The 27161-nt window shown below is 43.5% G+C and overlaps 2 protein-coding genes across 8 annotated transcripts; one reads left to right on the plus strand and one right to left on the minus strand.

Moving 5' to 3' along the window:
• Positions 1-3410: 3410 nt before the first annotated feature.
• On the plus strand, positions 3411-11806 carry casd1 (CAS1 domain sialic acid O acetyltransferase 1). 2 transcript variants are annotated; one of them, XM_086194078.1, is made up of 18 exons: positions 3411-3867; positions 4750-4846; positions 5037-5157; positions 5891-5935; positions 6035-6097; positions 6201-6245; positions 6335-6458; positions 6835-7049; positions 7692-8111; positions 8188-8277; positions 8580-8699; positions 8851-9007; positions 9156-9235; positions 9466-9567; positions 9679-9819; positions 10196-10273; positions 10948-11040; positions 11205-11333. In XM_086194078.1, the coding sequence occupies exons 1-18, from the start codon at positions 3657-3659 to the stop codon at positions 11259-11261; spliced, it is 2259 nt and encodes a 752-aa protein (XP_086050204.1). In that variant the 5' UTR covers positions 3411-3656; the 3' UTR covers positions 11262-11333. The 2 variants fall into 2 exon arrangements, with proteins under 2 accessions (XP_086050204.1, XP_086050203.1); XM_086194077.1 differs by having other exon boundaries at positions 3413-3867; positions 11290-11806.
• A 1235-nt stretch (positions 11807-13041) lies between these two features.
• On the minus strand, positions 13042-26178 carry sgce (sarcoglycan, epsilon). 6 transcript variants are annotated; one of them, XM_086194079.1, is made up of 14 exons: positions 25961-26178; positions 25358-25557; positions 22916-23023; positions 20042-20164; positions 19642-19799; positions 19144-19216; positions 17690-17888; positions 17052-17214; positions 16496-16710; positions 16044-16070; positions 15409-15597; positions 15078-15121; positions 14043-14080; positions 13042-13929 (listed from the first exon to the last, which is right to left on the minus strand). In XM_086194079.1, exons 2-14 carry the CDS (start codon positions 25404-25406, stop codon positions 13879-13881), a joined length of 1437 nt encoding a protein of 478 aa, XP_086050205.1. In that variant the 5' UTR covers positions 25407-25557; positions 25961-26178; the 3' UTR covers positions 13042-13878. The 6 variants fall into 6 exon arrangements, with proteins under 6 accessions (XP_086050205.1, XP_086050208.1, XP_086050209.1 ...); XM_086194082.1 differs by lacking the exon at positions 16044-16070; XM_086194083.1 differs by lacking the exon at positions 14043-14080 and having other exon boundaries at positions 25961-26176.
• Between the last annotated feature and the right edge of the window lie 983 nt (positions 26179-27161).

Here is a 27161-nt window from a genome sequence, read left to right on the forward strand (position 1 = left end):
CAGTAAATTACTGTTTACACTGTCCATGCCAATGTGTGATTACTAACGTGCATTGTTTCTTGTAAATATGCATCTGTTGCTTTTCCTTGCATATTACAGCTTTTTTTGCATCCAAATAAATTGCTGTGGTTTGGATCAAGGTATGAATTGCAGTGATGCATCCACACAATTAGGTTTGATATGTGAATGTGGTATTCCTGCAAATATTTCTTGTTGAGACACATGATAAAAGAAGAAGTAGTGTATTGTGGAAACTGCAGGGATTGTGAGAACCGTTTAAAACTCAACATAGTTGTGTGACTCGAGGTGTGCAAACTGCAGTATGACCACTAGAGGGCAGTGCCTCATCTCTTTTTAATCAGAAGTGTTGCTTCACGCATATAGAATTTGAGAAGGAATCAGGAATATTGCTCAATCGCTCTCCATACCCAGACCCCATCAGTCCAAGTGTTCAACCATTTTTTTAATAACAGATTGGATCTTTAAAAATGCAACAGGCTGTGTAAACATTTTTCTTTATTGAACTGTCACAGCAGAATGCTTTTCGTTGATGTAAATGATTAATTCAATCTCTCCCAGTAGTATCTTTTCTAAAGAGTAGAGAGGCCGTTCTAACTTCCTTCAAGCTCGAAACTTGAGAAAACATTTCCATGGGTGTCCTCTAAATCTGCAATAATAGCTGTGGGAAAAAAGGAGGCGTTTCGTCTGTCACACGCAGGTGAAGCAGGAAGTGGCTGAAAGAAATGTGATAGCAGTGTGCTGAGTGAAGGAGATGCTTTTGTCTGTTTGAGAAATTGTGCAATAATGCACAAGGCAGACTGAGGAATATATTTATAAACCACAGTATTGGCTAATCTAGAGCACAGCCAATCAACATTCGGAGGTGTTTCAGAGCCAGGTCAGAAGTCACAGTATAAAGTGGGAAGAAAAATCCTCTGAAATGTAAGCAGTATAATGTCAGTGTTTGATGAGTATAATAGTTATGAGTCCCGCGACTGAGAAGCACAAGTGTGACGGGATATCCCATAAGTGTCCAAAGTCGTACCTCCAACAGAGCCGGGGATTGTTTTGTCATAAATGTTTGCTGTAAAAACGTTGTGATGGCAACTGCTACAATTATGAAAAACACACTATAGGATGACTTTCAAGAGCTACAGTAATCATGTATCAAATGACAACCTATTGTCCATGGCAGGATAGAGAGTTCTTGTGTTACAGCTTGTTCAGTTACCCTTTAAAGGGCAGTTCGGGCCATGCTTTAATCCCAAGCAGCCCGTGTGTTCAAATGCAGGTGCTGTAATTTGAGCGAAACCTTGGGCTGACGACAGGGACAGAAACAACAGAAAGGAGTCTCACCCATTGTCCCTCTTCAGAATCACTCTTGACATGGAACCTCTTGCAGCCAACCTTTTCAGAAAAAATTGATCCCGCTCCTCGACTCAGGGACAGATTGTATGGGTCCCCCACAACCACAGCACTATCTCCTTCCTGTCCTGCTCATGACATCACCAAGGGCCTTATGCTCAGCCACACTGCTGGCCTAAAACATATCTGGTCAACTCCTTGATGGCTCCCCCTCATTGCAGCATAGTACTACCTGCTCAATGTCGGCTTACAAGCCAGATTATTTGGTGGAAGGGCTGGTTTGAAATCGGGATGTAACGCCAGTCAAAAGCATGGTTCGGTGCTGCCTCCTCCCTTCAATATGCTTCTGGCCCAGGTGAGAGGAACTGGGTCATGGTCTTTTGCCTACTGCTGTGTTGCCTGGGCAGTGCAGGTGCTGGCTCTGGCAAAACATGGCCTTCCTTGGGCATCAAGTGGACCCACAAGAGAAATGAGCTGAAATGAGAGGAAATCCCTGAGGTCCAGACCAGAGGTCCATATGATGCAGCTGATTGCTCCAGCTGGGCAGCACTGATGCCACACAGGCACCCCTGGTAGGGCCTTTCCATGTTCAAGAAAACGTGACCAATACCAGACTAACACCTGAACAGACCTGGACAGAATAACAACTGAAATCAGCCCAGGGGCTTTTGAGCACCTCCGTCCACCACATTGCAGAAGACCCTCAACCAGCAACAGCGATGGGAGTGGGAATCACTGTCTCTGAGGGCCTTCTTTGTGTTGACAGTCAACAGCCCAGGAGGAGTCACGCAGGCTTATCGACTGTCAAGCAGTGCTCCTGCTGCTAGCTGGAGATTCTTCACCTGCAAGAAGTAGGGGAACTGTCCCTCTTTGCCTGTTATCGTGTGAGAGCATTCATACAGACTCACAGTGTGCAGAATTAAACCAGAGGCAGTGTTTTAAGATAATAAAGACAGTCAAGCAATTAGTTTGCCCTTTTTACTTTGGCCACAAAGAGAGTTCCCTGAGCTGCAAAGTCTTGCTTAGGAGGAAAAAAAAAATACACGGTTCACAAAATAATGGAGATCTTTATCGCAGCAGGACCTGGTGTGGTCAGGGCTGCACCTTTGAGGAAAGAAAGACAACTCTACATGCTCTGTACCTGCTGGGTATCTTTCAGTTGTGGGCCAAAAGCAAAGGCTTTTAAGGGAACAGAGCCTGACAGAAAGAGTTGGTACCATGATGTAAGTCCAGCTCTGGGAGATTTGGGGCATTCAGATGGGGTTGTGTTCCACAACCTCCTTGTAGTATTAATGCCCTTGGAAATTTGCTGAAAGCCCAACTTGTTAAGTTTGAACCAGGGAAGCTAAAAGTGGGACCCGGGGGAAAAATTTGATCCACCTTAATTTTCCCCACCAGGTGTGATAAGTAAATTAATAATCCTGACATCTAAATATATATATATATATATATATATATATATATATATATATATATATATATACACACACATATATATTTATATATGTATTTATAATTATACAGCTGTCCAGGGTGTACCCTGCCTCTCGCCCGTAGATGCTGGGATAGGCTCCAGCCCCCCCCCCCCCCCGACCCTTACTAGTAAGGAATAAGTGGAAGACGACGATTGATGGATAATTCTACAGTAAATCAGTGTTTATGCTTTGTTTTTATGATGTAAAAAATGTTGTTTACATATTCTGGGTCACTTATAATTTTTTTTCCTTTTGTCATAATTTGGTCAGTTAAGCACAAGTGAAGTAAGAAAAAAATGCAGAGCCGGTGGTACTCGTGCTACTAGCCCAGGGCCCACCATTTAGTCTGAGTGTTGGCCCACCAAGGCCACAACCCTGACTTTAAGGAAGAAGAGAGGATTTTCAGAAGGGTGCAGACACCTGGTGGTTGCCACTCCCACACTGGGCAGGTACAGAGGTGGAGTTCTGTACAAAGGCATGATTACACCCAGCCAAATATTATTATTTTAATTTTCATCTATGCAGGTTTTTAATGTTTATGGTGTTTTAATATAAAGTTTTTTACTCGTTAAGGTTATCCATTGTTTTTCTGGATTTTTTTTTTTTTTTTTTACAACGGAAAACACCACACCCAGTAACTAGTATGGTAACATTCCTGCTTGGATATGTTAATCTTACTTCTGGAGCCGGACTAACTGTGTGACCCGGGTGCATGGTCCTACAGGGACTGTGGTCAGTCAGAATAATTACCGGATTTATTTGGACGTGAAACATCCTATAACTTATTTGGATTTGCACCTGCTGTGGCTGTCCGTGATGACGGAGGAGGCAGTGTCGCAACAAGCAGCAGACCGGGCCGAGCCCACAACTGCTTGTTGTCATGGAGGAGCAAAGATGGCGGTCCTGGCCTATCGCTGGGGCAAACACGAAATAAATCAACACTTTACCATTAATAACGCTAAATTAATATCGCTGGTTGTGGTGATTTTGCTCACCATGTTCCACACAGCTTCCCGGTATTATGGAGGTAAGTGCTCTACCGTTCGTTGAAGTTAGGCAGGCAGTCAAATGCTCGACACCCGCTGATGCTAATGTTCGCTAGCTGGCTGTTGCTGTCTGCGAGGGTGTTCGCAGTCGCTTTCAAATTTGAGGTTAAAAGCATTGCATGATGCTGAAAGGAAATAAATGCAGCGCTAAAGTTTCCCAGCAGTTGCGCGAACGTAACGTGGGTACGAGGCTAATAACGGTAAAGCTAACGCTGTTTACGTTACATGCTTCTGACACATGCTTGATTCTTGCGTGGTGGTGCATAGAGAGAAGCAGCGCTTCTTATTCTATCCAATTATTAATAGCGGGCTAACAAACTAGCTACACTGGTCGGTTTGGGGAGTTGGGTAGCAGACAGCCTTCACCTCAGCGCTACCCTAACCCTCACCCTGATGGTGAAGATGATTGCAGACGCATGGTTCCGTCTCTGCTCCAAGATGTTTCCCCATATGATTTATGTTTTAAAATGCCAGTGATGACACAAAGATCGGTACCCGTAACTGCAGTAGTAAATTCTTCAATTACCTCCCAGTATAAATTAAACTCTGATCATGATAAGTAGGCAGAGACGCTCTCATCTATGTGTACCCAGCTGCCCTGGCTGGAGATGACACTTGAATAGCCATGTCTCTCTGCCCAGCTCCTCTCTATGCTTTGAGTGAGTTGCAGATGGCTCTATTCATTCTGCACATGGAGTAGCTGGGGACCTTTGTGGTTCAGCTACATCGCTGATGGCTCCATTTTTTTGTGTTACGTTCTGTGAAAGCTCTGAAAGAAAAGCTAGCAGCTTTCTGTCATTACTGGCTAGGCTGGGTTTTTGTTGGGTCTTACTGCTAGCAGCTTCTCCGTGTCTCGCCTCCAGGTGGAGATTCCTGTGAATGGCTGCTGTCCAGAGGAAGATACTTGGGGGAGAATGTATGGCAGCCTTATGGCTGCATGATGCACAAGTACAAAAGCATGTGAGTCACGCTGACTCTGCCTAGTTATTTACAAGTCTTATGATGATACTGTAAATATCCAATGAACAGATTATGCGTAGTAAGACCCACAGTGAATTATATTATTGGCAATAAACTGTCCCAGCACATTAATCATCTGCTGTCAGGATGTAAAGCTTTCAGATTCACAACTGTTGTCTATTTCTCACAGTGAAGCCAAAACCTGCCTTGCTGAAAAGCGAGTGGCCTTTGTTGGTGATTCACGAATCAGGCAGCTATTCTACTCCTTCATCAAAATTATTGATCCTGGGAGAGTTGAAGATGGAAACAAGGTATGGATGGTGACGGTGCCGCGTCATGGCAGGCTGTGTTAATTGTTCTGCTGACATGGGTGCTAAGTAGGGCTGCAGCTAATCATTGAATAACCTGCTGATGATTTCCACTTGTAATTGATGAATTGTTTACTCTATAAAATGTCAAAAATTTGGTAAATGTTCATCATAAGTTCCCAAAGTGATGTGTTCAGTTATTTCCTCTGTGCGTCCAGCAGTCCAAAACCTAAATCCTCTTCATTTTCTGCCATAAGTTTAAAAAAAAGTTGGTAAATCTTAATTTTTGAGAGCTTTGAACCAAAAACTGTTTGACATTTTGGCTCGAAAAAAGACTAAAACAATAAATTTTCAAAAGGGTCCTTGATGTCGATTATTGATCAATTGTTGCAGGTTCATAGTAGGAGTTTTAGGTGTTATTGCAAAGCAAACCAATTTTATACGACTCAAGTTGATTATTCCTGACTGCAGTCTTGAGCACACTTTACCGTTGCTAAGGAATTTACAGTTTCTCTGTGAGCGATTTGTTAAAGGTGAAAGCTCCCCAGGAAACGGGGATTTAAGTGGCTTTGCAACAGAAAAAAAAGGACCTCAAACGCAAGAGAAGAATGTGGCCTAATGTACTGCAGTCATACAGCGGTTGTGACTTTATTGGTTCGGCCTTGAGTAGGAGAAAAAAGAGGAACACTGTCTTCCTAACAGTCTCTCTTTGTGTGTCCCAATATAACATCTGAAGCACGCGGACATTTCCTTTGACGATAAGAGCCCCTCTCTTTATGTGGTGAGCTAATTTTATACGTATTTAGATCCCCATCTGAGAAAATATACTGTTGTAGAAATAAAAAAACAACAACTAAAAAGCGGTGAACTTTGTGTGTAGGAATTCCTGTGGTATCCAGAGGCAAATAACTCAATGAAAGACCGCATGGTATTGTGGACACACGTGAGTACAGATGTTAACACTAGAAGAACATTGAGGTAGTTTCCTAACTGGAAATTGCCACACAGATTGTGTTTGTAATTGCGGCGTCTCTAATATGTTGCAGGACGCTTCAACAAAGCCAGATGTTGTCATCCTCGGAGCCGCGGCTGTAAGATTTCTAATTCTTCAAATGGTCCAACAGATGAGTGTATGGAATGGAGTGATATCATCCTTGATCTGCCCTTCTTTTTCCAACAGTGGTCCATCAAGTTGCACAGCGGCAGCAGCGAGACCCTGCAGCAGTACAAAGTCAACCTGACAGCCATCGCTGCTCCTCTGGAGAAGCTGGCTGACCACGGCGAGGTCTACTGGGTGCTGCAAGGTAGTCTCCGCTCCCAGTAAAAGACTTAACATAGCAGCTGTTCATAATCTCTCATCTTAGCTGGGGGTTGGTCAAGTATTACTGCCTTTCCCTTCAGCCCAGCGATGAAGCTCTCATGTGATTACCGCATGTCAAATAGGATCACCACCAGACGGACTTGATGCTTCATAGCTTTCATTCCAAAGAGTTCACACTTTCCAAGTCATTTGACACGAACAAACACCACGAGTAAATGTTTTGGTTGATCAGACACAGCATGTTATATTTTCACTTTGCCCAGATTTAACACTCTCAGCAGCCAAACGGTACTCCCAAGTAAATTCACATGTTGTGACGGAGAACGTTGTTGTTTGCATACATGCCGCCTCGTCCCCAGAACCAGTAAATGAGGAGGCGTTGAGTGAGAACAGGAAGATGATCACCAACCAGCAGCTGGATCTGTACAATGAAGCCGCGATGGAGGCGCTCAACAGCAGCAAGCGTAACAGCAGGTCCCGGATTAAGCTGGTGTCTGCGACCCGACAGGCTGCGCTGGAAACGATCAGTCAGTCAGACGACGGGTTGCACCTGCCTGAGAGCGCAAGAGACGTGGTAAGCAGGATTGATGTCCCTCAATTCAGTTTCAGTGGTTCAGTCGAAGTTGTTGAGCAAACTCTTTGGAAAATGCACTCATTCGTGGTCTCCCCCCCCCCCCCCCCCGAGCAAGACAAGAGGAGCTGAGACCCACAGAGACCGGCTGAGTGCTGGTTAGCTTAGTGCTATCTGCAGTCATGGTTGGGAGATGTTAGCATTTGTCCATCAAGCAGTCTTTTCCAAAAATGGTTATAACATTTGGTATAAAATAGTTATTTTAATCTAAATGACCGGACAGGGACTTAACACAGCACATCCAAACTTAAACCATAAAAAAATCAGCTAATCAAAGCTGCTACCAATCATGGCCAACATTGTAAGAAAGGATGAGGAGGATTACTTCTGGATCCTGTTCTGTCTGAGGAACTGCAGGTTTTGGCAGGTGAACGCAAAAGGCGGAGGTATGCTAACACTTACCATCCACTATCATTCATTTATCTAAGCTAACTAGCAGTCCGCCAGTCTCTGTGGGTCTCCCTGATGCAGCTCTTCTTGTCTGGCTCTGATGAGGACAGTAAATAAGCTTGTTTCTCTGTAAGTCGGAGTTTTCCTTCAACCACATTACTGCTAACTTGGACGAACACTTGTGTCTCCTCTCAGGGCGCCATGGTCCTCATGAACTCTGTGTGCAACAAGCTGCTGAGGCCCATCGACGGCTCCTGCTGCCAGCCACTGCCAGCTCCTAACCTCCTCCAGAAACTGTCAGCAGGATTCTTCCTCAGCTCTGCTCTCATCTTCCTCCTCCTTCATTTCCTTGGCAACAACCGCCACCACCGACACATCCCTCCCGATGTGGAGAGTTTGGAGGAGAAGAAGCCAGCGACTGCAGCTGTCCCCCTGGGTCCGAAGGCGCTTTTCCAGGCCCTCTGCAAGATGGGTCTGATCATGGGATACTTTTATCTCTGTGATCGAGCCGATGTGTTCATGAAAGAGCAGAAGTTCTACACACATTCCACGTTCTTCATCCCTCTCATCTATATATTTGTCCTGGGCGTGTTCTACAGTGAGAACAGCAAAGAGGTGAGAGTGAGAGTTCTCCTGATAGATGAACTAGTTGAATTTAACTTGGCTTGAGACTTCCTTCTACTCCGCACAGACCAAACTACTCAACCGGGAGCAAACGGACGAGTGGAAAGGCTGGATGCAGTTGGTCATCCTCATCTATCACATATCTGGTGCCAGCGCGGTGAGTCCTGGATTCCCAACCTTCCATTGGGCTGCAGCATCGCATCCACACGGAGGCGCATTAAAATCACTCGTGAAAAGAAATCTGCTCTGTTTTTTAAGAATGAAACAAATTAATGAATTCAGAACAGAGCATTTGGGAAAATAAAATTAGAAATTGTCCCATTCATTTAGGAAAGACCGGACTGTTTTTGGAGTTGATTAGATAATTTTCCTTTATTTTTTTTTCCTCTCTGAATGAACAAGATAATTCAGTTTTTCTGTCACAGAATTTCAAACCGATGTGATTGTTGTCTCTTTCAGTTCATTCCGGTCTACATGCACGTGCGGGTGCTGGTAGCAGCGTATCTGTTCCAGACAGGCTATGGACACTTCTCCTTTTTCTGGCTCAAAGGAGACTTTGGACTGTATCGAGTGTGCCAGGTAAGGCTACAGGCAATTGTAATTTAACCTGCCTTTTTTTTTTTTTTTTTAATGATTGTTAATATTAATTATTGACTGTCGCCTGATGTGAAGGCAGACTAAAAAAGGCTTTTGAACATGCCTGTGAGATAGATGCTGTTTTCTGCTCCAGGTGCTTTTCCGTCTCAACTTCCTGGTGGTGGTTCTGTGTGTGGTCATGGACCGACCATACCAGTTCTACTACTTTGTTCCATTAGTCACCTTCTGGTTTGTGATCATCTACGGGACCCTGGCCATGTGGCCTCAGATACTTCAGAAGAGGGCAAACAGTAGGTGTCTGATCTGATTGAGACGCATCATGTTTTTTTTTTTTTCTCCACTCCTTTGTGTTTTAAAATATAGTCACACAACGGACTTGACGCCTTGTCCAGAGTGACGGCGGCAGCGTTGTCACGTCAGTCTTGTTTTTCTGAACAGGCAGTGGAATGTGGCACCTCGGAGTTTTGGCGAAGTTACTCAGCCTCCTGCTGTTCATCTGCTTGTTTGGTTACTCACAGGTGAATAAACCAAAACATCTGTTTGTTTGTGTGACCACAGGGAATCACGTTGGCATTTTTAGGGCCGGAGCCCGAAGGAACTTAGAGGCGAAGACCCGATTTCTATTTGTTTTTGTGTTTGCAAGAAGTAGTTAAAACACAAATATACTTCATTCACACCGCAATCACATTGTTCGCGCCATGTATTTACGTCGTGTTGTGACAACGCTGCTCCTGTTCTGGCCGTCCAGGGTTTCTTTGAAAGCATCTTCTCGGTTTGGCCGATCTCCAGACTTTTCGAGCTGAACGGAAGCATCCACGAGTGGTGGTTCAGGTGGAAGCTCGACCGATTTGTAAGTATACGTTTCACTCCTGACACGTCTCAACTTTCATAGCTAGCGGATTCAATTTCATTTTTTTTTTCCAAAGTAACATGCTTCTGATCAGGCCATGTTCTGTTTTAGGCGGTGATCCACGGCATGTTGTTCGCCTTCGTCTATCTTGTGCTTCAGAAGCGTCAGGTGCTCTCAGAGGGCAAAGGAGAAGCACTGTTCTCTGCCAAGATCTCCAACCTGTTCCTCTTCCTCTCTGTCATCGCCTTCATTGTAAGACTGAATTTAGACTTTACTCTATATTTCTGTCTCCTCTCTGCCAACTGCATCCTAGTCAGATTGCCATGCGCTCTCCTCCGTATCCTCTACCACCAGCTTCTAACACGTATCTGACTGACTGCTCCTCATTCTCTTTCTGATTATTAATGGAGGAAACAAAAGAAAACAACTGATTACAGGGTGAAATGAATTTTTGAAATCCATATTTAAAAAGAAAATGAATATCGGAACCAGAAGTTTTGTGCTTCATCTTGGCGCATTCGTGTCATTTGCAGCAAGTTCGGCCGCATGAATCGACCACCTCCTTGACTTTCTTGCATCCAAAGACTAAAACCATTTCCTTAAATCCTTCTTCCCTCCTTCTTTCCAGACGTATTCAGTATGGGCCACCAACTGTGAAAACAAAACCGAGTGCAACAAGATGCATCCTTACATCTCCGTGGTGCAGGTACGGTCTTTCCTGGCCGCGTTTTCATTCTACGTACTCAATGTGATCAGACCGTTTCGGTTTTTACAGCAAACATGTCTCTATATCGTCCTCCCAGGATTTGTCTTCGCTAAAATCGCTCGTTGCCTCATTGCGATTCTTTTTTAGATGTTGACTTGATTCTTAGTACCTGACAGGGTGTCATACAAAACATAGTAAGTTGTGAAATGGCTGCTATTTCCCTTCCGTGAACTGGCAGAAATGGCAGTTCATGACTTGGTGTCCACTTCGAACACTAGAGTTCCTTGTCATATCTGGTATTTTCTCAGTTCCTCTTACCTGCCTAAACACTACAGGAGGAAATGAGCAGTTATCCTGTAACCTGGTAGAATGAATCTCTCCTCGTAGCGACAAGTCTTCGATAACTCAGGGTTCATACGGTCATGGAATTTGCGTCAGATATCTGCACATTTAAGCATTTTTTGTTCAGCTAAGATCGATTTCGCAAAATGTCTTTAGGTTCATATAAATTTACTTGGAAATTTTTTTTTTTTTTCAAATCATGTAGCTTGTCATATATTTGAGCCCTTTTTCCTCTGCTTTTTTGATAGGTGTAAACAGACATTTCAGAGAACATGGTCGCGAAATTGTATGAAGCCTGAGAGTAAAACATGTCTTTGTTCTCTCATGTACAGATTTTGGCCTTCATTCTAATCAGGAACATTCCTGGGTACGCCCGCTCTATATATAGCTCCTTCTTTGCATGGTTTGGAAAGATCTCCTTGGAGGTAAGACAGCAGTTGACATGCAGTGATATTAAATATGATAAAGAAGTTTATTTACATAGTTCATGTACCATGGAACAGTAAAAATAAAACAAGGAAGAAGGAAAATGAAACTCCAGGAAAGAAAATATGACAAAGACTAATAAGCAACTGATGATCCTCTCCAGCTTTATGTCTTGTGTTCTGCTGCCCCCTGGAAGCCAGCTTTGCATCTCATGACCTGACACATGCTGTGATTGCTCCCCCCACCAGCTGTTCATTTGTCAATACCACATCTGGCTGGCTGCGGACACAAAGGGGATCTTGATCCTCATCCCTGGGAACCCTTCCCTCAACATCATGGTCAGCAGCTTCATCTTTGTGTGCGTGGCTCACGAGATCTCCCACATCACCAATGACCTCGCCCAGGTGGTCATCCCCAAAGACAGCGTGGCTCTGCTGAAGAGGCTGGGGGGTGTGGGGGTCACCAGTCTGGCTATCCTGCTACTAGCCAGGGGCAACCAGACCACATTTGGTCCCGACTAGAAAACTCTTGACGGGGCACAGCGAACTCGCCATGGCCTGTGTTGAATTTGAGGAGAGGTACAAGCCAGGAGCCAGAGCAGTTGCTGGTGGACTCAGAAGACCACCTCAGCACATGAACCTGTGGGATGTGGGGCCGGGGGTTTCACCTGTGAGCAGACTCTAATTTTTGACTGCTGTGAAAGTCGTACACTGAAGAAAAATGCCCAAAAAGGAGCAGTCCTTTGAGGACGGGTGGGAGGGGGGTTGTTTTAAACGTTTACATCATCTGGATTAGACTTTTTTTTGGGGGGGGGGGGGGGGGGTGATGTTATTCTAACTGAAAACAAAAAGAGGTCCTGTGAGTTCAAGACATTGTGCTTGCTGTGTGAGTGTTCGCGGCGTTGTTTCATTTAGTGCTTCCTGTCATTACATCACTCCAGAAGGGATCACCACACACACACACACACACACTCCGTCCTCCAAGCAGTAGCAGTCAATGATGTTTTTCACTCAGGTGGAGCCATATTCACCTGACTCACACTCACCCATCACAACATGTGCTGCATATTTAATGACCAACAGGACTTTGTACAGTGTGTCTTCAAAAGAGTGTTAAGATAGCTTAAATATGCAAAAAATGCAGACCAACAGCTGCTTGGGCGGTCAAAATTATCTACTAAAGTAAAACTCGAGAGTGCAATTGTCAAAAATGTTTGACTATCCCCTCGACATATTTTAAAAAATTTTTGTAGTAATGTGCTGAAAGGTACCGTGGTCACCTGCTGTAGCTCTGAAATTCTATGTAATATGTACAGTATTTAATTATTTAAATTAAGCTTATATTTTATACTGTTGTTTTTTTTGGGGGGGGGGGGGTCATTTTGTACTTTAAGCCTATGAATGCTGTTTGTCAAGAAAGTATTACATTTAATGTCCATGTCATCTGACAGCATCTGAGGTTGAGCCTTGACCGTTAGCTGCCCAACGACTCGCTCACTCTGCAGCGTGTCATCGAAGAGTTTGACCCGTTTTCTACAGCAGTGTTTTTATTTTTTAAATTTTTTTAAAAATTTTTTGTTAACTTGCCTCATAGAGTTGTAACAGAAAATGCACTGGCTTGCACATATTGTACAATGCAACTAACAGCTAAAGGAACATCCTCCCTGTGAAGAATTTCTTTTTTCGGTCAGCAACTGGACCACAATTGAGTACATTTCTCAGATCAAATGCCTATGAAATAACCGGCTGAGTGAGTGGCTGCAACACGCAACGCAGCCGCCAATCACGACAGAATTACAAACTTGGCAGTGCACAAACTAAGCTGAGAAGACACATTACTGACAAACGCCGTCGCTCATTTATCCTCGTACACGTATTAAAAAAAAAAGAAAAAAAGATGAGCACTTTTATTGAACAACCTGCTTTGTTTTCCTCCTTGACGTGGAACACACTGTTCAACGTGGTACATGTGCAGATACTTTGAAGCAAATGTTTGTTTGTTTTTTTTTTAAAAGGTAGACGTCAGAAGGTCCGAGCTTTGTCGCCTGAGAATTTTTTGAGTTGCATATTCTATTTATGTAATGCTAACAGATAAAAACTAACGTAGCTTCACAGACCTGCAGGCGACCCTGTCATTTATCTGAACGTGTACAGAGTAGTTGGGGTTGTCAAGAGTCGCGTGAATTTGTAATTTCTACCCCCAGTCATCGCCTCATTGTGTCAGATAATTTCCATGTTGCAATCCTTATTTTTTTAATGATCAACGGCGATTCATTCGGCTATTGTTTCAGGCCTTAATAGACCATTTTGGTAGTGTAAAAGCAACAACTATTTATACTCGTGTGCAGGGCCTCTTGGAAATGTTACATGTACAATTTTCGGTGATGTCTTAATGTGATATGTATCCATATTATTTATAAATGCCTTTATTCTGTTGTACATTGTTAATAATACCTTCATAAAAAATGTGCTGTTTTTGTTTTCAATTGATGGGATAAAAATCAAAGAAATTATTTTAAGAATTTATTGTTATCATGTAACACGTTTACATATAACATGACAACTACACCATGTAAAAACTCCCTTTTTCCTCGAGGAGGACCATTGTGCAAAGCAAGTAGAAATACAACATTACTTATATTTATACATTTAACAAATATTCCAAAATATTCAAATGTATTTTTAAGATTTAGCTAAGCGCTCTCTCTCATTCACACTCTCTCTTCAAGGTGTAAATGCATATAAGATGCTAAATTTCTGTTAAGACACTTCTGAGGCATGCAGATTGGCACAAATATTAGATCAAACAAAGACAAAAGTCCAATCACTTGGTTCTGATCACAAATTCAGTGCTTCAGCCACCTTTCTCTCCTCAGGAATACCATTTACCTACAAGGAAATGGGACAACGGTGTAAAGTTGTAGAGATGACGATTTCATTACACACAGAAAAAAGTGGCTATCGTTCTAACTATCACCATATAACTTGACAGCAGCACCTACCTCCAACCTTCGAAATGTTGACATGACATAATTATCTCCTTTGTTAGCAGTGAACAGAGAGAGTAGCATGTTAGTGCTGGTACCATCATGCAGTGGATCACTATGAGCACAGGAGGGCGCTCTCTAGCAGGTATGCACACAAGACCAGGCGCTTTTCCATCAGATTCTTTCAAAAAACCTTCGCAAATTGATTTCCTCCGAATAATATATGTCCAATTCAAATAGTGTGCATGCTCAGTTTTCAGGAATGTAAAAGGAAGACGGCGTAAAGGCAGACTGAGGCGGTAAGCAGGAGAGGAAAGGCAGAAGAGGTGAACTCTGTCAGCTTCTCCTATCAAGCTTTTGGCAGCATCCTTGTGAGTGAGGCGTGCAGCAGGGATGGCCAGAACATAACGTCACCATTGGTGACTTTCTCCCACAAATGGCTTCGTAATTTTGTTTTTCAGCGTGATGGTGTTTAGCGAAAATGCAAAACTTATTTTCGGGTTCATTCCTGCGGGACTCTTATTAGTTTAGTCACATCAATGGTACACTTGCAGACTGAGTAAAAGGCGCTTTCACAACCAGCGTTCGCTCCGTTTTAATCAAATCCGGGTGCCCTTCGTTTGGGTGCTTGTGAAAGTGGTTATCTCACTGGTCTGTCTCCAAGCAAACTATAGCAGTGAGAGCATAATCCCACTCAACTGCATGAACTGAACCAAAACACAGAGGATTACGGGGCTGTCTGTGCGCAGCATTTGTTCAGATGTAAACAAAACCACAAGCAACATGACGGGGAGAGGACGGACTTAGACGTGCTACACATCTGGACAGAGGAGCTCACATTTTCCAGCATTAAACCTATTAAAAAGATTTGTCTGGCTCTTCCCCTTCAAAAGCAGTCTTTATTTGATCTGATTAAATTTGCGCGTTATAAAACTGAACCACACTAAACACAAAAGGAACTGAATGTTCCGAATCCGTTCAAAGTGGATGTGTCAGCCGTTGTGAAAGCGAGCACCGTTGGCTAGCAGAAAGGCTGGAGGGAACACTAACCTGATGGCCGTTGTTGTGGTATCGTAATCTGGTTTTGCAGGTTCCTGCAATCATAAACAAAAGCATACAAGAGCCTTAACTCTCATGTGAAAGCATGTTGTACTTACATGGAGAAGCCCATTAGCAGAAATCATGGGACTGCCTGAACCTCTTAAGCTGAAGTCGTATGCCGTCTAAAGGCCCGACTTGCTTGCTGCAGCTTTAGCGGTAAACACGGTGCAGCCGTAGAAAACAAGATTACATGACATTGCTTTGTATCGTCTTATGTTGATAAGCTGCGTTCCTGCTAATGAGCACATGTGTGTGTAAGGCCATTCATCCCTCCACTCACGTCTGCGTCTGCATGAGGGGCATGCTGGTGGTCTCGTAGTTGTCTGGGTGGATGGGAGGGACCACCTCACCGCTGACGGGATTGAAGACGGGCAGCGTGGAGAGGGGCCAGGAGATTTCCCGGTTCTTGGACATGCTCCGGAGCTCCTTGGTGGACTTCTGGATGGAGCTGTGGTGGACCAGCTGGATGCTGGAGAGGAGGAGAGCCAGTGAGGTTAACATGTCGTAGCTGGGCGGTTGTCGTCATGGTCTCTGGTGTTAATTTGTCCCATCCCATGCGTAAAAGCTTTATTTACGGAAACATTCACGACAATTGAGGAAGCTTGTATCTGCTATGGCGAGCTGTGCACTCCCATATCTGCATGCACAACAGAAATAGAACAACGCCTGTCACTGATTAGCCTGACTGAAGCTGCAAGGTACGCTCTCACTTCAGCTCGTTCTTTGATTAAGTCCCTACATCTGGCCATTACATTTTGGAGCAGCCCATTGGATGAATGGATGCCAACACACAAATGAAAGCATGAATGGTTATGAAGAAGCCATCAATGACAACATAGAAGACAACTGCAAACCAAATGAAGGGAGGGGGGGGGGGGGCAGAAAGAAAAAACACAGGAGAGGTAAAACACTTACGCTGGTGTTTGCATGTTTCTTTTTTCCCTAGGAACAAAACAAAATGGATGAATTAAATACTAATATTAATAGTTAAAAGAGACATCTACACACAAGTGGATGGACGAGATGGAACATGAAGTGAATGAGTGAAGGGGGGGCACGTCTCTCCCAGCTTGTGACTGATGGAGCATTGATGAGAGGATTCATCGTGGACGAATGGTCATCGATGTCGTAGCTATGCTTCAAAAGATGAACGTGATGAGACACACACACACAAACACACACACGCACAAAAACCCCAAAACTGACAATTCAAATAAATGGATCATACAACTGGATGGTAATGGCAAGCTGCACTTCTAGTCCGGATTGTTGCTGCTATCTAAATATCCTGCTCCTAACTCTCATTCAGGACTTTTCCTCCAAGCTTTTGGGGGCTTTATTAGAAACAAAAGACCAAGCACACTTACACCCCTTCCCGTCGGCAGCACATAGTGTAGCCGAGGATGAAGAGGAGGACAAGCGCCACCACTGAGGGAACAGCCAGCGTGACCAGGAAGTCAGCAAAGTAGTCCCGGCTCTTCAGGGACTCAGATGGGGGATTGTACTCCCCGAACTCAGGCAGGATCCCGGTACCCGGGTCAGGGCGGGTAATGTACACTGGCGCTACTTTGTTGATGTCGACCTGAGGACACAGACAGGAGTTAAGTCAGCGTCCCTGGATGATGGTTACATTTTACAAAAGGGTGCATTAATAATTGCTGGTTAATGCTTAGTTATATTTAAGGGTGCTAAATAGTCATGACTTAACTTTAATTAACCATTTATTAATGCTCATTGTGATGCTTATAGAACAGAGGGGAACATGGATCCCTGAATGCTTCAACTCAAACTCCGCTTTCCTCTTTGATGTGATGCATTAAGTTGACACAAACACCATTAGTAAAGTACTAGACACATTAGTATATTGTTAAATAACAGTTTACTCATAACAAAGTATTATTTATGTAAAGGGCGAATTCTCACCAGAGAAATTTTACACCAGTCGATGTGAAACTGAGCTCGAAACTTCTTGTCACAGCTGATGACCGGTTCCATCTCCTGACTGCAGCGCAGCTGGTTATGTGGGCTTTCAACCTCCCGCAGGCATGAGGAGAAGGGGACATCAGCGCCAACCATCACGTACACTCTGGAGAAGAAGAAGAAGAAGAAGAAGCGTAAGAAGAGGGGAGACGAGATGTACCTCCTCCTCGGAGTCTCCTTTTGGTCGCTTTCATCTTCCAAAACATCAGCATGAATCTTTGATGCACAACTCATGGCGGCTCATGTGGGCTATTCCCTTCTGAACCAGACCAACTGACAGTGTCTTTCAGTGCTGATGGTTGAACGTCCTCATCTAATTTACAGAAAACGGCGGCTCCCAGCGGCCCTTATTAAATAAAAATGTCGGTGTGATATGAGTGAGCTGAAATTGTGAGGGATGTCTGACTGAGGCAGGTGACAAGGGTGCTCACAGACCATTCTGCGATCGATCCAGCACTCGTACTTTGTAAAGATACAAAATGAAGGACAATTAGGAAAAACTGTGAAGAAAAACAAAAAAAAATGAAGGAAAAAATTGTGATTCTAGTCTTTTAAGACCCAGTCTGCTCCCAAACCCTCACCCTTCCTTCAGGTTGTTAATGGGCAGTGGCACACGGCCACCGCGGTCCAACGCTGAGGTAATGTTGATGGCGTTCAGGCGCTCAGGCTGCCATACGTTCTTCACTGCTCCCAGGAAGTCGCCCAGCACCTCGCTGGCCAGCATCTCCTCCACGTTCATGTTTTTAATGTAAAACTCAGCTTGGTAGGGGAGAGGAAACTCTGTATCCAGAAGAAGAAAGGTGAAGGTAAGCTGAGGTGGAAAATCCATGAACCTGAGAACAGAGCAATGATGCGGCGGTGCTCATTATGGTTTTATTACTCCCGCATGGTTAACTCCATGAATTCACACTGTACAGACGCTGGTGTGTCTGCTCCACTTGGCCTCCTTCTGGGGCCAGATGGCTGATGACATCATAGGGTAGCATGAGTGATGTCAAACCAGCGCTGCCAACATCTGCCGGGCGTACATCTAACTCAGATCATATTGTAGCGCATGTACTGTGACTGGTCAACAAGCAAAACACAGAGATGCACAGATGTGAGGAGCAGGTCCACGGATGACACAGAACAGCTGGTTACCATAGAAACGTGGTAACAGTTTATAACTGCAGCATGCCCCTACAAGACTGATGATCTGAACTGACACTGCTTCATGCTATGATGCATTTTGTATATTCTACTAAATCAGAAAAGAGTTGAGGAAATAATCTCAAGATTATTTAGCAGCTAATCCAGGCTTTCAATCACATATGTCCTTCAACAGAGGTTGTCCTGGAACTGAAGACCTGCATTTTTCCTTCGCGGCTTTTTTTCCCTTTGAACTTTTTCTGTAACAGCTGTGATATTATTGAAAGCTCGGGAGGATTTGCCAAATGATTATTACTATTATTTGAATGCTAAAATAAAACTTAACCATTGATAATCTTTTTTTTTTTTTAAACCACAAGTAACCAAATATATCAAATGTCAATATAACTGTAGCGGAACAAAACCAAACTCCAGGACCTGCTAGATTGTTGTCTGGTGGAAGCACGTGATAAAACACGGGTTTGTACTTTGTGCAAATCAACAATATGATGCACTTTCTTCCGCGCTGTTTTGATCTGTTTACTCCAGCGAAGTCGCAGCAAAAATCACAACGCCTCTAGGCAATAGGATGAGGGCGTTTAGTTTCCCAACAGGACTTCCACCAGTCCAGACTAGCAGTGATGACAATACTGACCTACTGTGATGACAATCATTGGTGGGGCCTTATTTTCAACATCTGCACAACACATACGCCCCTACATGTAAAGTACATGGTACATTATAGTTCCATGTTGTTATATGTTGTTCCCGATGAGCTGCAGACATTTTCTCTGCCCCGGCGACATCCATTACTCTGTTCATGGGCCGAATGTGCCTGCAGGATTTAATCAGGGAAGTTGCTCGGTCAGATCTGTTTGCTCTAAGCTCTCACACTGGCACCTCTTACCTTCTGTGGCCATGATGTTTATGACCAAGTTGTGCCGTGCCGTCTCGAAAGTGCGTCTGTTATAGGCAGTAATCTGCAACACACAGGGGTGAAAGTTTAAGCCCAGATCAGTGCAGCTTAAATGGCAGCAGCTCTGTGGACGAGGCTGAGCTGGACACCCTGCTCAGGCTGTGTGTACAGACTCATGTGCACTGCTGGGAACCGTAAGCCTTTTGGGAAAAGAATTTCTACAGTAGCTTACGGAGGACAAAAGAAAGCTTCAACAACATAATGGAATTTTATGTCTAAAGACTAAGAGTGTAACATTGTATCATGCAGCAACTTAATGCAAACATATGAGCTGAGCGCGGTAAGATCCAAATGAGCTGAGCTTGAATGAGGCTTCCAACATTCAGATGACTCAGCTCCCTGAATTCTTTTAGTCTTCTTGATTTTTGTTCAACGTTTACCACAGGTAGCCTCATATCTTGTCATTCTTTGACATATTCAACCGTGCACCTCTATGACGGTGGGCTTGCCGACGTGCTCTGCAGTGGGGGAGCCGTAGAGAACCCCGTCGCTATGAGGGGTCCTCTGGATGTAGCGCAGCCAGCCGGGCCTGTCAGGGTAACCCATCAGATTGGTGTTGAATGTGATCGGGTCATTGGCGGCATCACCTACACAAAAAAGGACCTTAATTACTTCGCACTCTAATTTAAGGAGAGGGAACATTCTTGTTTGGGACAGACCTAGAGTCTATTATCAACACCCGCCTTTTTATGTTTGGCAAGTGAATCTTCAGGCTGACCCAACCTTTTAAATAAGTCATTTCACGATCAAAATATCAGTCAAAATGAACACAGAACAAAGGATTGAAATATTTCAAGCAAATAAAACTACGGATGTGACCATGTTGTACCTGATTTGGGGTAGGGAGGAAACTCTCCTTTGAAGTACTCTCTTTCTAGAACATGGACGAACAACACTCCTGCAGAAGGGTACACATTACGGTCTGCATGCGACCTCGACAAGATGGTGACCACTGAAACAAAGATTGATGACGAACCGAATGGGTTAGCGCCTGATAGCCGAACATTTCAAACAGGCCGTTAATATTGGTCAGCACAAGCACAGCAAAAGTTTGGTGAAGGATTACTTGTCACGTTCTTGAAATGCGGTAGATTCAGTTTTGTTAGCTGCTAGAAACACTACGTTTTTTGTGAATAAAAAGACTGAAAACAACTTTTACTGTGCAGAACAGCAACAATGAGCTCTTTTCATTCATGTCATCCTTCCTCTTTGTCTTCATTGAGCTGTCTGTTTGGCTTCCACTCCATTTCAAACATAAACATTAAGTCAGTATTCGTGAAGGGCATCGCTTTACAAAATGGAAGCCTCTTAATGACGGTTTACACAGCGTAAGACCGGAGGTGATTTGTGTGTTTCTTTTCCCTCTTTCAGTTTTTCCTTTATTTCCTCCCACTCGTCTTTCTTCAACCGCTCAGCGTCTTTTTTGCGCTGCGTTATTCTACTCTCACTTATTTCCCCTTTCTATCCCCCTCTGTGGGTGGGCACTCGATTTCTAATCACCATGGGAGACCTTGTGTACAAGGAAGAAAAGGACGAGAAAGGCAGGCAAAGGTGCAAGGAACTGCAAGAGGAGGGGAAGGAAATACAAAGAGCTGGATGTTCTCGGACACAGGAAGTGGGCTGATGAAGGCCTGGGAAAATGACGAGTTGTTTTCTATCTCTCACCTCATCCTCTCATTAGTATCCAACTGACATTTTCAAACTATCATCATCTCTCTCAGCTGTGGTGTGTTAAGTTCAACTCTGATTTCCTGGGTGAATCTCCGCTGAAGAGAGAAGGATTTACATCTTAATCCATGAAAGGGGAATTCACTATTGTTATCAAAGTAAGAGTGGTTAAAGAAGATTAGGTGTCGCGGTAAGCTTCAGTTGATTAAAGACACTGGCTTGGCTAAATGACTTAACTGCAATCATCGATGAGGAGTGTGGAGCTGATCTAAAAACGGCCCCATTTGTATGTTAAACGTGGCTACATGTGACATAAATGCTGAAGTGGCCATGTGTGTGATATCCCTAAGGGCTCTGGGTCACAGCTGCATCAGATCAATAGCATTTAGCAGCCACTAGATGCTCTATAAAAACCTGAGGTTGTTTCCAATGCATATCATTCCCAGGACAGCCAGAGAAAAGCACCTGAGCATGACTAATCTGCGCGATAGCTCTTTTATCTGGACCCACAACATTACCAGCATTCAAGAATGAAACCTCATCCAGGCTGTTGCAAGAGTCAATCCCCCAAAATCCAGCTCTGAACACACATATTCTCTTACCCAGCCCCACTGGGCCTCATCAGTTCTTCGCAACACAAAGCATCAACAGCCACACACTCCCAGCTCAAGGTCAAGTCCTGACTATTGTGCTGCCATCCAACTCGATGTGGTGGATGAGACAGGCGGGACAGATGGCGCGTTCTAGCTCGCTTAATAGTCTGAGGAATAGCAAATGACCTTTGAGAGTTGAAATGCAATTTAGCCTATCAATATTCAACTACCAAGGCCTAACCCAACACTCCTAGCAGCCACGTGTGCGAGCTTAGAGTGATGCAAGTCACTTCCTTCAGACCAGCCAGTGTGACAAAAGATCACTGACTTGAGCTCCACTGACACTCGGCTAATAGCTTCAGATCTGGTTATTTGTTGCTGCAGACTTTGTGCCAGGTCTTCTCGAGATGATGACCCAGAGCGCTCTGACTGTACGTAATACATCACCGATTATGGGGTTAATACCTAACTGTCCGCTGCAGAGCCACCTGTCTGCTCACACTGCTGCAGGACAAACATTAAGAAGATGGTAATAACATCCATAAGTTACATTTCTCTTTATGGCGTTCACGAACACCCCCCCCCCAAACACACACACATACACACACACACACACACACACACACACACACACACACACACACACACACACACACACAAAAGACCTTCTTCAAAGCGATACGCTTGCTAACAAATGACAGTATAAAAAACTAAAAGGCCGTAGGGGGTGTGTGAAAATGGCTAACCAGGTTTTATGCTTCTCTGGTCTGACCTTGGGTCCGCTGCAGTCTCAGGAGTGATGCCTGTGTTTAAAATGCTATTGGCAACCTTGAGAGAATAAGCCACCTTTGTCTCTCCAATAGCTAACGGTGGAAAAGACAAGGGAGGAATACCATTTTAGTTCTTTTGCTTCAGTTTCATACTATATTTGCATGTCGCCTGGGTCAGGAGGAACGCATGTGCTTCTTTGGTGTTTCGCGGGGGGGAGCACAGACAACAAGGATTGCTACTGTTAGGACTGGGGAGGCTGTGAGGAGTTTGTTGCACAGACAGACCTGTGAGGGGAGAGCGTCTTGACAAGCAAAAGGCAATGGCAGGGGACAAGAGCGGACAAAAGGCGAGCAGCAACCTCTAGAGCTTGAACTCAGTCTGTGAAGGTAAGTAAAATCACTGTTTTGTTTGTTTTTCCTAAAATAAAAGCTGATTCTGCAACACTTTCATCATTAAAAGCTGAATTCTGCTTCTCGGACTTTGATGAGTTTAAACTCAGTAAACTGCTGTAACAGCATAAGTATGAGTGCCAAGTCTCTGGAACGGCAAACAATAATGCCGGTATTAATGGGGAACCAGTTGAGCGTGACACAGTGTTATGGCAGGGGCTGGGGGTAGGAGGGGGACAGCAGGTCAACACATGAAGTGTACCACTGTGCACACCCACTCACCATCTCTGTATAGGGCTGTTCTTTGCTTCAAGCCCATGGATCGCTCCATTAGCACATTTCTCTCATGCAAAGCCATGCGAGTGGCACCACAGGCATGCACAATGAATACTACTGGATCAAGGGACAAAACATGAATGGAACAAACATGAATCAGCAACTTGTTGTGTAAAACTAGCATATGAGATGAAAATATCATTTTCACCTGTTCTGAGTGGTGTTCACTCAACTAGATGGTCATTTTGAAAGGCAACGCAGTGATATTCTGCATGATCTTTCATCACGGATATAAAATATTGGATACACCTTGCAGCGTAACGCAATACAAATCAAATGTAACACACATGACAGCCTCAAAACTGACTGAGTTATCAACAATCTTACAAAAGCAGTCATATAAATATTTGTATAGTAGCTTCAAGAGCTAAACAATTCATCGTTAAAAAAAAAATCTTATTTTCAATTCGAACAGAGCAGAACTGTGGGGAATCCACGTGATGAGGGCGAAATTAATGCGCTCGTAATGCAAAGAGGAACTTCTTTAGGGTTAAAACCTAATAATGAGCGATGGCAGTTGTAATCTGAAAAGTCATGTGTTAGGGACAATCCGTGTATCATTCGTTCATTCGTTTTTCAAAATAAAACCAAAACTAGAAAAACGAAATAATGACTCGTTTTTTCAATATTTGTTTCCAGACCCAAAACGGAAAAAAATGCATAACGAATCGTCTTTCCGATTTCCGATTTTGTGCACAATTGAAAAATGGACAAAACGGATAACGGACGATTGTCCAATTTGCATAGTTTGATTTTCTGCAAGCCGTGTGACCCGGAAGTGAACTTTACTCGGAAACGAGAGAGAACAGCAGCAACCATTATCGCATCAGCTCTGGATATTTCGGCGTGTGTTTTTCCCTCCTCAAAAAGTTGAAAAAGTGAGTCAGCGTTATCCTCCAGTCCAGCCATTTCGCTCTTGTTTTTGTTGTTGTTCTTCAACTTCGTAATTTTTTTACTTCATCTTCACTTCCGGGTAACACGGCTTGCATCAAATCAAACACACAAATCAAGCAAATTGGACAATTGCCTGTTTTCCGTTTTGTCCATTTTTCAATTGTGCACAAAATCGGAAAAACAATTCGTTATCCGTTTTTTTCATTTTGGGTCTGGAAACAAATATTGAAAAATCGAGTCGTTATTTCGTTTTTCTAGTTTGGGTTTTATTTTGAAAAACGAATGAACGCATGATACACGGATTAGGGACGCTACAACAACGTAAATCTCAAGAACCACCTGAAAGAATAAACATGAATACATCCCAAATTCTTAAAAACCACGCAAACACCCGGCAGCACATTGCTATATCCTTCAAGTATCATGAGGAATAAAGACATTAATTATGCCATCAGCTATCAAAGGGAAGGATAACATGTTAATAGGCTTGGGTAATAAAACAATAGCTATGTATCAACATCAGGAACTTCATCAGTAGCAATATGTTAAAAAAAAAACAGTTTCTTTTAAATTACATAAATGCAAACCGCCATGATCGCGAAAAATTTATCAAAAAAATCAAATTAAGACGAGTGTGAGAATTTGATGATCTCGTTTCTTAAGGGGAAAAAAATCAGGATTAAGATTTTAGGAAGCTTTTAGCTTAGCAGGGCAATTTAAATCGATCCAAAAACATTTCAGAGCTAAACCAAAAGTGTTGTTTACGTCAGAGAAAGGAAGGTTGAAGAAACAGAAGAAGGGGAGAGATTTGCCCCCTTCATTAGTATTTGTGAAGCTAGAGAATGCTAATGAGAGAATCAATGGACAGACTTTTATACTTTTTTTTTTTGTTGGTAACACCCAGTATCGGCCCCAAACACTTAGCATCGGTCAGGCTCAAGTTTCCACAGCCCAATCACGTTATTCGCCTGTCTTTAAGGATTAGCACCAAATGTACATGAAAAACTTCATTATGATGGCTTTGGAGCGCTACTGCATTGGTACTACTGATTGGAAGTGTATATTTTGCTTGAGACTAATGCCACGATCCATTCGAATGAAGGCTAACCTGAGGTGCTACCGTTAACAGCCTAATTAATTAGGAGCACTCAAACACACCTGGCGGTCTATTTTTAAACACAGGCCTGCGCCGGAGGACATTAACCGTTGTCTCGAGGGTAATTAAACCTTAATTACATGACATGAAACAGAAGACAACTGCTTTGCTCTTTGCATTCACAGCACAAAGCACAGCTATAACTCTATGTTTAGGTGCATTAGCCGAATAACGGTATAGCTGTCTATTATTAGCCATTTTCCATGTCTCCTCCTTGGAAAAACTGAGCTGGGCATACAGGCTAGCTAGTAGCTAGCTAGCTAGCACGCTAACTGTCAGGGATAGCGCATCAAAGGAGAACACGTTTCTAGATATTTCTCAGCTTAATCGATACATACCCATGCCCAGCCACACCACGACAGCTGCCGCGGACATGGTGCTTATCATCCTCGGGAATCTTACATGAAACGGGATGTTTTCTTCTTAATCGCCACTGAGTTTGACAGCCATATTACCGAGCCAGCATCCTGCGGCATTCCTTCCTCCGCCTCCTTCCCTCCTCACTGGAAAACAGCTCGGCTTCTGACTGGCTGAACATCTGGATGGAAAAAAGATGGTTGTCTCGTGAAAAAGGGGGGTAAAAATTCGATGTGGACCATAGTAGATGCGCCACGCCTTCAGTAAATGTTTTAGAGAGAGTGTTTTAGAGCTGTTTTTCTATTTTATCATTCAAATAAATACAATAAGACTGCCAGTGTGCTGACCTGCAGGTCATTTCATAGTCACCATTCTCCATTATTTAAATGTCCTCTTTTACTTTAATAAGATGCACAAATGTAATGAAAGACTCTTGTGAAATATATTTCCTTTTAGTTTGCATTGAGCAGCTTGATTATCGCTTAAAGATGGCCCCTGAATCTGAATCAGGACTTGAAGACAACTACACACAATTCTACACAAAACACACAGACACACACACACACACACACACAGACCCTCACCTCGTGACCTCTTAAGTCGAGCTGTATGAGGACAGATTCATGTTCCAGAGGTCTGCTCCAATCTGTTCAGACCTCCTGCGGAGACAGTCCTAGCAGACAGATGGTCATGCTTTGGCCCCCTGGCTCCCAGTCAGTCCTGCTCTGGGGGCCCTTAATTCACCCCTTGTGTCCCCGTCATGTTGTGGACCACTAAGAGCAGCACTCCAATCCTGATTCTGTCTAGCATGCTGACGGAGAAAACACTGCAGGTTCTTGTTTGATTGCAGTGTGTTTGAAACTGGATTCTTGGCTTTCTTCATCTGTATGTATTGCTGTTCCGCACCCTCACCCTCCCTTTTATCCCCTTAAGATTATTTTTAGGTTGCTTAGCAACATCCTCACTATGTTTCATCTCTAAGATCCGTGCAATGTATCACAACAACCATGAAATGTTTAGGCACCCACGAAGATGCATGTAGTTATGAAGGCTGGAAAACGGCAGCATTTACTTTTTGGCAAGACGGTATCAAATTGTTAGTTATTAATAATTTGACCAGTGTTGATGCTGTATTTTCCCTCTCTCCATATTGGTTCTGGCATCATCCTCAATAGAAGTTATTTCTCTCACTGTGTGGGTTCCTGCGATATAGCAGACCTCCATTTCATTTTGTTTTTCAACTTCTGTAATATTAAGATGCCTGCAGCTGTAGCCACTACTAAACATACAGAAGTATAATAACTAACAACGAGGTTGCCAGTAATATTGACAAGTCACCAGTATCGATGGAAATTGGCTTTAAAGGGAAATATTGGATCTGGCCAACAGATTTCCAACAACATTTTTTTATACAATAAGCGAATAGTATATATGTTAACTCATTGTATTTTATGGCTATGTATGTATTTATGGAGTTCTATATCTGACAGTGGACCATCATGACAAGATTAGCCATAAAAGTTTGTTCTACTGCACAAGACTTTATAATCTCGGCAACTGAATAAGTGAATATTTTGGAGTTGGTATTAGTCAGTGGCCAAAATCAGTACTAAAGTATCACCATAATGGCAAAAAATAATATTTTGCATCCCTAGTTGATATGGTGAGGACACACTCAGCCGTGCTGAAGTAAAAAAAACACCAAATGTGCAAACCACTTCAGCTGAGTGTGAGTGAATCTGTTGCGTAAAAACAAATGTGCATTAAAACCAATGTGGCCTATAT

The sequence above is a fragment of the Aulostomus chinensis genome, chromosome 22, assembly GCF_037954235.1.
Source record: "Aulostomus chinensis isolate RoL2024-O1b breed Wild chromosome 22, RoL_Achi_v1.0, whole genome shotgun sequence".
NCBI classification, from domain to species: Eukaryota; Metazoa; Chordata; class Actinopteri; order Syngnathiformes; family Aulostomidae; genus Aulostomus; species Aulostomus chinensis.